Source organism: Leptonotus elevatus, chromosome 8 (assembly GCF_054856555.1).
Source record: "Leptonotus elevatus isolate MCC_2025b chromosome 8, RoL_Lele_1.0, whole genome shotgun sequence".
Lineage (NCBI taxonomy): Eukaryota > Metazoa > Chordata > Actinopteri > Syngnathiformes > Syngnathidae > Leptonotus > Leptonotus elevatus.
In genome coordinates, this window is record NC_141246.1 from 17,383,853 (window position 1) to 17,397,681 (window position 13,829).

The 13,829-nt window shown below is 40.2% G+C and overlaps 1 protein-coding gene across 2 annotated transcripts in view; it reads left to right on the plus strand.

Annotated features, from left to right (window-relative positions):
- The window catches only part of grk4 (G protein-coupled receptor kinase 4), a 53,103-nt gene that overhangs the window by 32,166 nt on the left and 7,108 nt on the right, over positions 1–13,829 (plus strand). For both annotated transcript variants that reach the window (XM_086082352.1, XM_086082351.1), the window contains exons 4-12: positions 1,180–1,257; positions 1,371–1,471; positions 4,310–4,402; positions 5,277–5,340; positions 5,549–5,689; positions 9,400–9,590; positions 11,915–11,952; positions 12,261–12,350; positions 12,435–12,643. In XM_086082352.1, coding sequence (XP_085938478.1) covers positions 1,180–1,257; positions 1,371–1,471; positions 4,310–4,402; positions 5,277–5,340; positions 5,549–5,689; positions 9,400–9,590; positions 11,915–11,952; positions 12,261–12,350; positions 12,435–12,643 — 1,005 coding nt within the window. The remainder of the gene's footprint in view (positions 1–1,179; positions 1,258–1,370; positions 1,472–4,309; positions 4,403–5,276; positions 5,341–5,548; positions 5,690–9,399; positions 9,591–11,914; positions 11,953–12,260; positions 12,351–12,434; positions 12,644–13,829) is intronic.

The following is a 13,829-nucleotide window of genomic DNA, read 5'->3' on the forward strand; positions in this document are numbered from 1 at the left end:
AGCAGGACAACGATCCAAAACACACCAGCTCGTCAACCCTAACCCTAACCCTAACCCTTGTGAATGGCTTGAAGAACAAATATGAAGTGGCCTAGTCAATGTCAGGACTTGAATCCCGTGGCATGATTAAAAAAAACAAAAAACTAAAATAAAATAAAAAGGCCGCTCATGCTATAAAAATAAACCCTCCAGTGTTGCTGATTTAGAGCACTTTCTTTCTTTCCAATAATTTTGCAAGTAAATTACTGATCGGTATTCAATATAAAATTGTAATTACAGTTGGTCACTGAAAGTCATGGTTGTCAGTTCTCAGACTTAAACCATGCTTGACTTTCCATCGCAGTTCTCTGACTGAAGTCAACGCCCACATTTCTTCCTTCATGTGTTCTATGCAGCCCCTCTAGTCTAAAGATGGCATTCTGATAAATATTGTGTTGGCGGAATATGAATTAAGCAGCGAAATCCACCCGTCTTTATCCAGCTCAGGGAGTGGCCATTTTACCACATGCTGTAGACTGAAAGTGACATCACAGTTGCGCTGGGCTCAGGTAACAACCAATCATGGCGCAGCTTCAGAAAACAGTTGAGCCGTGATTGGTCGTTACCTGTACCCTTAGGCACTGTGATGTCATTTTCATTCAACAGCAAGTGGCAAAATGGCCGCCCCCTGGCATAAAGGTGGATTTTGTCGTTTAACTCATATTCCGCAAACACAATATTGATCAGAATGCTGTGTTTATATTTGTACAGGCAAATAGAACATATTGTGGTAAAGAAAGTTTTTGGGTTGACTAAGTTAGCTTAAAAACATCTTCAATAAAATTGTGCCTTCTAGGCTCAGCTTCATTTTCTTGTGCATTTATAATGTCAACACTTACAGTATTGACGTAGATGACGCAGGACTCACCATTACTCATGTACATCATGTGGCGGAAAAAGAATTAAAAGCTGTGCCAGTTGTCCTCCACTTGTAGAACCACAGTGGCCGGTCCCGCCGATATGTGCCCACTCAGTGTGACTTCTCTTTCATTTCCTATGAACCTCTCATCATCCCTCTTTCCCGTTTCTGTCCTCCTGCCTTTAATGTATTCCTTTGCCCTATCTGTAGAGATATTCAAGATGTCAGCGTTAGCGGTGATTCTTGTGATGAGCGTGCTTATGCTTGTGTTCTCTTGGCAGGCCATGTATCAGCTAGCGCCTGATGAGAAGCGGAGGGACTGCGGATTGAATGTTTTAGACACTTACTTCAATAATGGGGTAATATATGTTTACAGTCGCCATGCTGCATGGATGACAGATTGCAGGTGTATACCTTGCCCCTGTGTTTTGCCCATTATCACCATCCATTCTCTTTCTGTTACCCCTTCAAGTCGGCAGCCCATCTGCCAGGCATACCCCAAGATGTGGTCGCTGGGTGCCGGGAGAGACTTGAACAGAGTCCTTGTAAGGAGCTCTTCAATGACTGCACCAAGTAAGTCTCATCTTCTCCACACGTTGGATTACTTTTTTGAAGGCTCTAACCGAACTTCCTCTTTTAGAAAGGATCTGCTCTTGAAATGAAAGGAATGTTTGTCAGAGGCTTTATTTATGACGAGTCTGGGCCGTCACAGCTTAGTGGCACCAGCATAACCGCTCTCGTTCACTGTTTGTGTTTGCACACTGTGTTGTGTGCATCCTGTCACTAGTGACGATGAGGCAGCTGGCACCTGCTGTGCAGTTTTACACATAGACACCTACAAAGGCTTGCAGACGAAAAGTGATTGAAAAGGGGGGAAAAAGTTCATTGGGCAAAGAGATCATCCGGATGGCTGGCATGAAAACAACTGCAGCCTCAGTGTTCATATACATGCACCCTCACACACACACTTGCAGGTGTTTCAGCTGCTGGCGTTGCAAGTCAGGAGGAGCAAACAGACCAGGGATTATATGACTGAATTTGCTTCTCATCACATGGCTTGTATTTGGAATTGGCCACCCTTTTTTTTCACTTGCTAAAATTTCCTCTCATTTGTATACCATGACGACTCCAGTACTCAGGAATTTTTTTATGATTATGTTTACACTGGTAAATTGTATTTTAGCATGCACATTCTCATTTTGCCATCATCCATAATCAGTTAAATGTTTTTTTTAATTAAAACTTTTGAAATCAATCAATTATTGTGAAGGGAGTGTTACTCTGCTGTTCCCATCCATTCTTGATGCTATTTCCACTGTATTGTCAAATTTACCAGAAAATTGATGTTTAACATTTCCTTGCTTTAGAAGGAAGCGATGTCTCTTCAATCTTCCAGAATTCCAGCTAAATTCAGCTATGTAAGACATTAGCTTAAACTAGCCATAAAAGAGCCCATAGTAACATTTCTGATGTTGGTAATGTCCTCCCAGTTCTGTTGATTACATGACTAATGTCATCATTTGTCTAAAATCCTGTACAATATGCACATCTCCATCAAATTTTAGAACCTGAAATATTATAAGGCACATCAACTTAAAACTGTATAAAATAAACATGTACTTTTAAAAACAATCAGACCTAAAAATCTGTTTAAAATATTTTCCCCAGGCATCCGCAAATTGCAAAAAAATAATCTGTTCTCAATTGCCTTACCAGCATTAATAAAGGTTGAATTAATCAATTGAAAGTGACTGGCAAAGCAGCACTGCGTGCAAACATGAACAACACATGTACTTGTTAGTGTTACCAAAATTCTACTAGTGGGCCACAATTTCTTTTTATAGTCCCTTGTGGAACAAGGAATTTAATATGTAATTCTTTCTCAGTTCATCTCAGTTTTCTTTTCCTGAGGGGAAAGCCCAAAGGAAAGCATGGTGCTGCACGTGGAAACATGTCATTTTCACAGCCGGTTGCAGACCAGAAAATATTGGTTCACTCATGGGTTTTCCTGCATTGCTGTGGTATTTTGTCATACCAAGTTCAAACGGGTATGCTTGCCCATATCGCCCATATTAACGTGTCTGCTGTTTTTTTTTTTGCCTCTCTTCTTTTCCTCTGGCTTGGCTTTCCCTAAACAATAGCCATATTGTAGCTATGTTTATTTCTGCTCCCAGCAGTGTCTGTCGGGCTGGGCACACAGCCAGCTCCTGCTGGACTCCTCCCTCACTAAGTGTCTGTGGACATTTTTAACCACTAAGACAAAGTCACGTCTATTGACCTGATAACTAAGCTGGGACAATACAAGTTTATTTTGCAGGGAGACAGTTGCAACCGGTATGCCCCACATTTGCTGTTTGTGTAATGAACACAATGCATTATATATTTGGGGTTACAAGGCAGATCACCACTTAATGTATCAAACAATAGCTTCCAATTATCAATATCAATCTTTGCTCGGTTAAGAGACAAAGGTTTTAATGCGTGCAATAATAGATGACTATATCTCACAAAAGTGTAAACATTTATGTCATGTTACTGGGATCTGCGATGACATAACTGTTTGCTGTTACAAAGCAGTCATGGTGTCACTTTTGTGGAAACTCTATCCCTATTTTGTCTTTAGCCAAGATCAGCCAGTTCTCATCATTTCTAGTTATGAAACACTGTCAAAATGTGCAAGGGAAAGTCTCCTTGGCACATGAGAGCATGTTTTTAATATATTTTCCAGAATCGGAAAACAGCAGGCACTTAAGGCGGTTTGAATAAATACAGTGAGATTTTATTTTTCTAGAGCTCTTTCATTCACTTTTAATTTGTTATGTTTCTAGAAGGATAATAAAATTATGTTAAAAATTGTGTGTGTGTGTGGGCCGCCATGCCATAACACTTTTGGAATGGGGAAACATTAGGGTTCACTTGACCCTGTTGGTATTTTAATCACCATGTAGTCAAAGCAGTTGAAGACATCACACACATGCAAGTTGTCCAGGGTCAAGTCAACTTTTAGTGACAAGTTGACACCTTCAAGAAAGTTCTGTGTTAATATGCAGCATAAAGTCAATTTACCAAATCATTTAAAGTACATGCAAGATTATGTAGTGATTCTTTTTTTTTTTTTTTAAATGTATTAACAAACAAAGCTAAAGGACTAACATAACATAGAAAAGGAAGCCATCTTGCAAACACGTTAATACAATTCACTGGACTTTTGGTTGAGAATGTGATTACATCTCAATAAAACATTTTCATGTCTTCTAAAATTTTTCAGATTTCAGTGTGGATTGTTACACAAACTTCATGCATAATGTCAATCCATTCTGAAACAGTTGATGGTTTCAATGGATGTGTTGATAAAAAACAAAAAATGGTCTTGCTGTTTTATTTGATCAATACATTTCTATGTCTCCCCAGAATAGTTCGTGATTATCTAAGTGGCACACCATTTTCCTCCTACCAGGAGTCCATGTACTTCTCTCGCTTCCTGCAGTGGAAATGGTTGGAGAGGTGAGAAGTTAGTCTTGTTGTGTAGCATTCACTTAGATAATGTAGGATGTTGCAATATTGTTTCATCTGAACTGTTAGTTAATGCATTTAAGATAAGTGAAAAACAACTTTGATATCCTGCCCAGACTAAGCTAAAGTATGTCACACATTTTAACAGTTTTAGCCAGAAATTTCAAGTCCTTCATGAACTGCATTTAAATGCTGTCAGATAATACCACTCAATATGCTCATATTGTCAGGTTGAACCTCCTTCTTTAATTCTGATTGGCATTCAGGAGGCATACGCTAAAATAGTTATAATGTATGATTGTATGGCACCTTTGAATCAACTTTGAGTATCATTTATTTAAGTATTTAACTGTCACACCAGTATAAAAAAACACACAAATAACCTCTAGCTTTTATTTCCAAGTAACAAGCAGCTAAAAACAGTTGGTGGCTATCTTGCTAGCTAGCAGCTAGCCTGAGAAGCTAAAAACTTACACTGGCCAATAACTTCGCCAGGGATAGAGTCCTATTAAGCAAATTGAAGTAACAACCTACTAAATTAACTCAGCTTTCATCCATTTGTGATGCAGTGTTGCACTAGTATGAAATGCTCATCCCTCAGCATTCTCACAATAAATATAATGTAAAAGTATTTAAATCACACAAACATAAAATGTTTTTTTTTTTGGACAGGTTCTTGTACCCAAACACAAGTGTGGTGGTATTCGCTGATTGTGTCTGAATGCTTAATAATGACTGATAATTTGCATAATGGCAGGGAACTGAAATAGTATGAATTATTAACATTAAATTAGAGCATTATTCAGTCTCCAGCTTCACATGGCATTTGAACTTAGCTGTCATTCTTCCTTTCTTTCAATTCCAGGCAACCAGTAACCAAAAATACCTTCAGACATTACAGAGTACTAGGAAAAGGTGGATTTGGCGAGGTGAGTTTCTTCAAGATAACTTATTAATAGTGATGCTGAGGTACTTCTTGAAATTTAATTGATTTTATGTAAACTTAAGGGTTAACGTGACACCTTTCATGAGCTTATGCAATTGAATATTGTCAAATTCTTTAGTTTGATGTTAACTTTCTCTCTGACACCAAATTATGTTTGTTCATGTGTCCTTGCCACTTTTTTTTCCTTCCAGGTTTGTGCCTGCCAAGTACGCGCCACCGGTAAGATGTACGCCTGTAAAAAGCTGGAAAAGAAACGAGTGAAGAAAAGAAAAGGTGAAGCAATGGCACTAAACGAAAAACGAATTTTAGAAAAAGTTAACAGTAGTTTTGTAGTAAGTACTACCTTTTTCTTATTCAACCTTTCAAACAAATTGTGTGTGTGTGTTATGTGTGCGACCATCATTTGTGGCTCCAAATTAAACAAATGGCGTGTTTGCAAAAAATGACCAGTCAGCTATCAAAGACAGAAATGTTCGGATTTTGTTGTACACACCTTTCAGTGTGCTTCTAAAGTGCTGCTAAAGCGACTAAAATGATCATGTGAAATCAAATCACATGCCACATAGTCATTTTGACTGTAAGTGTACTTGTGCTGATAATCATTTTGCAAATATGTATGTTTATTTCATTTGAAGCACTCTGCTTTAATCATATGGGAATGCTTATGCAATGGTCATTTAATGTGACATCTTGCTTCTTGGTGGGAATGACATTGGTGCTGATTTCACTTGAAGTGCCAAGCAGTCCATTACTTTTATCTGAGGGGAAAACTTACACTCTTAAAGGCTTCCTGAGGCATTTCTTAGATTACCGAACAATGAATTTATGAGATTCTAATTAACAATGTCTGCGGGGCCGCAACCAGTGCTACATGCTTACTTTTGTAAGAAAGGAGTTGTGTGCCTGGTTGCACTGACATTGAGTCTGTAATGAAATTTGGTAGCACACAACAAACTGCAAGCAGCATGTAGAGAAGAAAGCAGTCCAGTGTCCTTTTGCGTATGTGCGCCAGAACCTCCACCACCCCTTCCTAAAAATCATTAACCTGCCACAGTACCACCATGCCTAATGCTCTTAATGGTGTTGTTGCACTTGGCTGATTTTCCTACGGAGGAATTCTATAAACTGAGCCATAGTCATTAGCAAGTGGTGATTTTTTTTGGCTGCCACTTGAATAGCAAGTTTGAACACACTTTTCGAGAATCACCAAGCTTTGCGTTTCTTGTGCGCTGGGCCAAAGCACAGAGCGACAGGAATGTGAAGCTGGCAGTCCTTAACATAAGGGAACATCTGGAAAGACGTCAACCCAAACAATTTCTTTACAATAATATGTTCTATGCGGCCCCACTATTCATGGTATTCTTATTAATAATGCATTTGTGGAATATCAAATAAGCAGCAAAATCCACCCGTTTTTATCCATCTCAGGGGGCAGCAATTTTCCCACTTGCTGTCGACTGAAAATGACATCACAGTTGCTCAAGCTTAGGTAACGACCAATCGCGGCTCAATGGCCAACTCTGAGATGGATTAAAGACAGGGGAATTTGGCCGATGAATTCATATTCCACAAACACAATACCTCAACTTGTGAACTTAATTGGTTCCGTGACCTCATTTGTAAGTTGAAACGTTCTTAAATCCACTTTTCCCATTGAAATGAATGGAAATTCCATGAATCCGTTCCATTTTCCTCTAATTTTAATTGGTGTGTGGTTGAAAATAATTACAGTACAACAAACAAACAAGTGCTTATTGTGCTTTAACTTTACGTGAGGAGGGGAGGACCACAGTTCCTCCACTGAATAAGTCTCCTTACAAAATAAGTAACATATTAATCTTATTCACAATTTGCTTTTGTCTGTCTAGTTTCTTTTTTGGGGTGTGTGGGTGGTGGCTTAATAAAACGATCGAGGGAAGTTTGTCTTTTTGACACTTTAATGACATTAAAGCACTCTCTGTTGTTTTTGGACATTTACAGCCTTTAATTAGTCTTAGGTTCAATTAGAAAAATATCAGTACAACTACGGCAATGAGTTATGCACAGAGCCAATGATTGTTAAATAGCACAGTATGATGCTGTCCGCTCACCCATGCTGAGACGGTTTGCATAACAAAACATGTATGTACTGTATGTAGCTAAAGGCATATTTTGAAATTTTGTTTGTAATTTAAAATGTTACACTGTATTAATGAGAGTGCCATGTTTAAACCAGTGTTGCTGCAAAGAACATATTAAATGGGGGTTGATTTCTCCTTTAAAGGCAGATGTAAGTAATGGTTTTGGTTCTCGAATGAACTAGGGGATATGTAGTCTTAATCTTTTTTATACTATTTTTCAATGTCAGGTGTCCTTTTATCATGATCATTTTGCAGTATGTTGAGCTTACGCCTGTAATGTGATATGCATGCCATTTGTGGATTTAATTGTTTTTCCCTTTTCTCTACTCTGTTAAAATGTTTAATGTACTGTCGGTGAACAGGAATCACATTTAAAGCTGTTCATTTGCATTTGTTGTCAAACCAGGCTTGTGTGGTTCTTGGCATTTCTGACTCGACATCTCAGGTGCACAGGCTGGAGACGAAACGTAGCTTTTGACAGTGCTATTCTTGTTAAAATGATTGTTCCACAGACAAGATCATTTCACAAAGTGTGTCTTTATTTCTGTTGAGCTAGGCTTCCAAATTGGATCGAAAACACCCCAAAAACGAGCCTCTCCGTGTTCTCCATTTGAAAATAATAGTTTGAGTTGTTCTATTGTGATGATGGACGAGCTATGTTGAGTGTCTTGCTTGAGTGAGTCACGGCGCTCACTCACACACGCACACGCAAGGAAAATGGAGTGGGCTTGTTGCCGAACCTTACACTTCAAGCTAGTGTCACCTGGGATTGACATGGTTCTTTCACGCGTTTGTGTGTGCGGCTGTGTATCCACGCACGTGTGTGTGTGTGTGTTCATTCTCTGTGCTGCAGGCAGAACTGATGACTCGTCATGTTACCTCTCTATCTACAAGAGCTGCTCTGTTGCCTAGCAACACTGACCAAACAGCAGTAGCAAGGAGAAGAGTCAAGTGCTCTCTGAAACCCCTCATCGCTCTCTCCTGTTCTTTGTCTTTTTGATCAGTGCTCTCTATTAGTCAATAGATATTGTTGCCTTCTGTTTTCACGTTTTAACTCATGTTGCCACATGTTGTGGTGTGCGATCGTTGTCAGCTTTGGCTAACATTGCCTGCAGCTACGCAAAGAGCCACTCACTTCACTGATTCGTTTGCCATCAGCTTCAGAACGAGGGTCTTTTAAATCAGATGCTAATCAGCTTGGAAAATAAAATATGTTATCTCTAAGGACACAATGTGTTTTATGCTGCTGACTGGTAGCGCCGTTTGTTTATTTAGCTTTCCCCCATAATGCTTTGTGTGTTGGGGGTGCAGATGATATCACACAGGAATTTTCCCACACCCTCTTTTGGACAGTTACTTTCTACGTACTTTAAAGCAGATGGGATTCCTCCTGATGGCAGTAACTTCCTGCTTGTAGAGCAGTGATACTCACACACATACACAATACCCTGCATGTCATTGACCCTCAAGGGAGAGAAGAGACGGTTGGTGGGAATATCGGGGGGGAAATGGAGCTCAAGAAGAAGGAAGGATATTAACATACTGAGGAGAAGCTTCTTGGTAACTCAATCTCGGTCTTGACATTTAAACTTTATTGACAAATGTATTCGGACAGCGCAATCGGGTTGGGCTTGATCTGTTTTGATTACAGAATCAATTTCGTACCCTGCATAAAGGCTGTGCTACTCACGTGTGGGAGTTTGAAGTAGCTCAGTATGTGTTGTTGTTCTGACAATAAAAACATCTTGAAATGTCTACATTACCTATTGTGAGTCATATACTGCATGTTGACATTTGAATGGTATGTAACCATTCTGCCCCTGGTCTCTTACCTCTTCTTTCTATCTCTTCCACCCCCACTTGTCCCTTTTACAACTTCTCATCCTCCTTGCTGCTTCTATCCCAATTTGCCCCATTCTCAGGTTAGTTTAGCATACGCCTATGAGACCAAGGATGCCCTGTGCCTGGTGTTGACGATAATGAATGGTGGTGACTTAAAATTCCACATCTACAACATGGGCAACTCTGGCTTTGATGAGCAGAGGGCCATCTTTTACGCTGCTGAGATCTGCTGTGGCCTTGAGGACCTGCATCGTGAGAGAATAGTCTACAGGTTAGAAAAGATTGGCATGGCAGTTAAAACGGTGTCTATTTCATGATTAATTGCTTCAGACAATACACTGGCATTGTACTATTCAAAGTAATGATAATGTAAATAGTTAAATAAATCACAAAATGTGCCCCGCCCGCACATTGACAGCTTCGGTGAACATTTGCATATGTGTCGATTATGAAACGTTAATAGCGATAATGCTGTTATCTGATTTGGGGAGGCTGGTGGTTGCACAGGCACTGTAGAGAAAAGCCCAACTAGTTGGACACAAGCGCTGAAATCCGTTTTTTGCAATATGTCCTCTTAATCTGTGGTCTGATTATTCATTAACTTCAATTTAAAAATGGGTGCATGCAAACTATGTTGACATAATGATACGATAGTATTATCTCAGATTTGACATATTAACACATTTGTTCCAAAACGAGAATGTTGGCTGTCAAAGCAGCGAAATCTTTTCACAGGAACATTTTACACATCGGAAATTAGTAATATTGTGTCAGCAATTTTACAAGAATGCACAGGAATTTAAAGCAAGTGCATTTGCTACACTTTACCCAAAACTAATGCTATTGCATATATGAGCTGCACTTAACAAACTGTATATTCTAAAGTGTGATGAATGTGTTGTTTAAAAATAGTATTTTATTAACTATTTTGAATAAAATATTTAGGGCAATATTCTCCCATTCGCTTGTCAGTCCTTTTTCATGTCTGCGAATTCCCCCATCCAAACTCCTGACATAACCCACCGTGCAAAAACTAAGAATGAACGCAGAAACTCAAGAGGTGTGATTCACTAACAGCTGATCATGGAAAGCGGCGCTCCCCTTAGACTTCTGGATGTCATTGAAATCCATTAAAAAGATACATCCCACTTTAAATGTGAACTTGACTTATGTAACGAATATGTAGTCAGCCAGTGGGGACATACAAACGGCTCTGGCTACACCTTAGAAGATGTTGTTTCACGTAGACCTATTATGATCGACTGGTATATATTAAAATATAAACAGCTCACTACTATAAAGATGTATAGTTGTAATTAGTGTGAGCCCTGCACTTGTTTGTCTTCAATAAGCCTTGGGGTATTTTTTTTCTATTTCAAAACTCCAAAGGCTTGTCTTTTAATGCTGAGAATGTTTGAAGTGGCTCCTCACTGTTGTAGGTGGACATCCTAAATAAGCAGCAAAAAAAAACAAACAGTAGTTTATCATCCACAGCTAAAATGCTTTCCTAGCTGATTTACACACCACACCTTTGATCCACTTAAAATGATTTTTGTTCAGTCTTTCTCCATGCACTTAATTGCTCTCTGGAAGAGTCTCTATTGCTTGTGTAATATGATATTTAACCTTTCTTCTTAAATCCATGGAGGTCCCGATGGTCGCACCATCTTGTTACAAGATGGTGAAAGTTTAGTAGAAGTGGCAGTTAAAAAGTACGGCCCGGTTGCCATCACTCCCCATCGTACGAGCACTCAGGCCGCTGCCCGAAGCAGGCCGCCCCCGAGGCAGTGCCACGGGCATCGTGCGATCGCTGACGGAGCCAAGTGAATAGGACCACTTGCAAAAATGTTTGACCTCAAATTGCAAAGCAGCTACGTCACGCAGCAAGCAGCAGCTTGAACTCAAGTGACAGTAACCAGTCCAATGTTGGTGTATTTGAAGCGGCTTTCAATATTGGTCTAATTTTGCAATATCGGACCAATACAAATGCATATGAATACAGATTTTTCCCAATATCAGTCCTATAGTTATCGTGCATCCCTCATGTGAACCTCACAATACTATATAATCATCATGATGTGGGCTGGGGAGGTTGGCAATATTTTAAAAATGTATTCACTATACTGTATAAGAACTCACGATATTGTAAAAAATAAAATAAATCTCATGCTATTGAAAAAAAAGCACAGTATTATTTTTCTGTACATAACACACAACAGCAGTAATAGAGAGCTAGTTACATGCCAGCAGGTTCGTCACTCTCCGCCATCTTGAATTACTCTGTAAACTGTGCGCAGTGTGTTCCTCTTGCCTCTGCGGCACAAAGTATCATGGTTTGTCGTTCACCATTTTGGTCTTACTTAATGGGGTGAAATGTTATATGTGTGTATGTATGTACAGTAAGTGTATGTATGCATATACTGTATGGGTGTTTTATATAGATAATGTATGTATATGTACAGGAGCTACATACATAGTAGATACATTGGTCCTTTAAGTCGCGTTTCCAGTGTATTTATTGTATCGCCTTGTGTTATTAGTTTTGCCTTCTAAATGAAAAGTATGATAATTCTTTGATTCTTGTCTTTTTTTCAGGGATTTAAAACCTGAAAACATCCTTTTGGATGATCGTGGTATGTCCATATTTATTCTTCACATCAGACCTGTTTGTTGGAACGCTGCTTGGCAAGAGAGACTAATTTGCATACCATCGTTGTGTAGAATGAGCCAGTAAGAGGGACTGAGTAAATCATCAGTCACTGAGTTCAGTGTATTTTGTGCAAATACTGCAGCATAATGTATCCAATCTTTTACTGCAAATCTGAATAATTTGCTCTTTCTTAGTGCTTACCTTGTAAAAAATCTGTTCAACTCTAAAGATGGCAATTTATAGACCCAGTTTTGTGAAAGCCTAAACTGTAAATGTCTACATCTTCCTCAGGGCACATCCGCATTTCAGACTTGGGTCTTGCTGTGCAAATTCCTGAAGGAGAGACGATACGAGGGAGAGTAGGCACTGTTGGATACATGGGTATGAAGTGGACTTTTTGTAGTGCCCCGTCAACAAGCATGACCCTACCTCAATTAAGTCCATTCTTCATCCCTCCTTCCTCAGCTCCTGAGGTCATCCAGAACGAGAGCTACACCTTCAGTCCAGACTGGTGGGGTCTAGGCTGCCTTATCTTTGAGATGATTCAAGGCCAGTCGCCCTTTCGTAAGCGCAAGGAACGCGTCAAGCGGGAGGAGGTGGATAGACGAGTGCGGGAGGATCAGGAGGAGTACTCTGATAAGTTCTCTGAAGAAGCAAAAGATATCTGCCGACAGGTGAGGGCAGTTGTTTTGGGTTAAAGGGAAAAGTCAAACCAAAAGATTTCTTTACAATAAAATGATCCATCCAGGCCCCACTAGTCTAAACACACTATTCTGAATAATATTACATTTGTGTATTATGAGGTAAACGGCTAAATCCACCCATTTTTATCCATCTCGGGCACGGATACATATGAATGGATTGTCATGTCGCTTACTCTCCATTGGGAGAAGTGAAGTTACTGGCAGCCATCTTACGTTGCCACTCCGAGGCTGCCTAACTGTAATACATTGATTACTCTGTACAGGGATCCTAGCGTAAAGTACGCACTGCTAAGTGTTTTCAGTGAAAAATATAACACATGTCAATAAAAGTGGCAACGCAAGATGGTTGCCCTCAAGTTTCAGCCACGTGGGTCCTATGGGGTAGACGCCACGGGCTTCCGACTTCTGGGTTTTACACATCAGCGCCGTCTCCTGCCACTGCTGGCCGCGTTCCAACACTCGCACCCCCACCCCTGCGCCCCCCAACCGTGCGCTCCCGCTCATTGGCGGGAGGGCGTCTCGGCTATCTGAAATGCTTCGGACACTGAGACAGACACTACATACTCGCAGCCGTCGACGGGAACGCGCAACCGAGGGGCACAAAGACGGAAGCGCAAGTACTGGGACGCGGCCCACACGTCACAAACCGGAAACGGAAGCAAAGTTGATGGGTGAAAACCCGGAAGTCGGAAGTCCCGCCTCCTCCGTGGCATATAGTCCATAGACAGTCCATTCATATATAAGTCCGTGATATCGGTGCAGCCATTTTGTCAATTACTGTCGACTGAAAATGACTTCACAATTGCTCTGGCAACAATCAATTACAGATAACCTGTTGTTTTCTGAAGTTGAACCAAAATTTGTCGTTCCCTGATGTTATTTTCAGTCAACAGCAAGTGGCAAAATGGTTGTCCCCTGAGATAGCTTAAAACGGTGGATTTTGCTGCTTAATTCATATTCCACAATACCAATATGACAGTAATATCTGGACTACAAGGCGCACCTGACTGTAAGCCGCGCTACCTAAATTTGGGGAATACTCGAGTTTGTTACACATATAAGCCACACTTGGCTGTTAGCCACAGGTGTTTTAATGTTACCGCACCGGGTTCCCGCTACTTTATTTTCCATAATGAGGGCGCAAATTGTCTCGCTC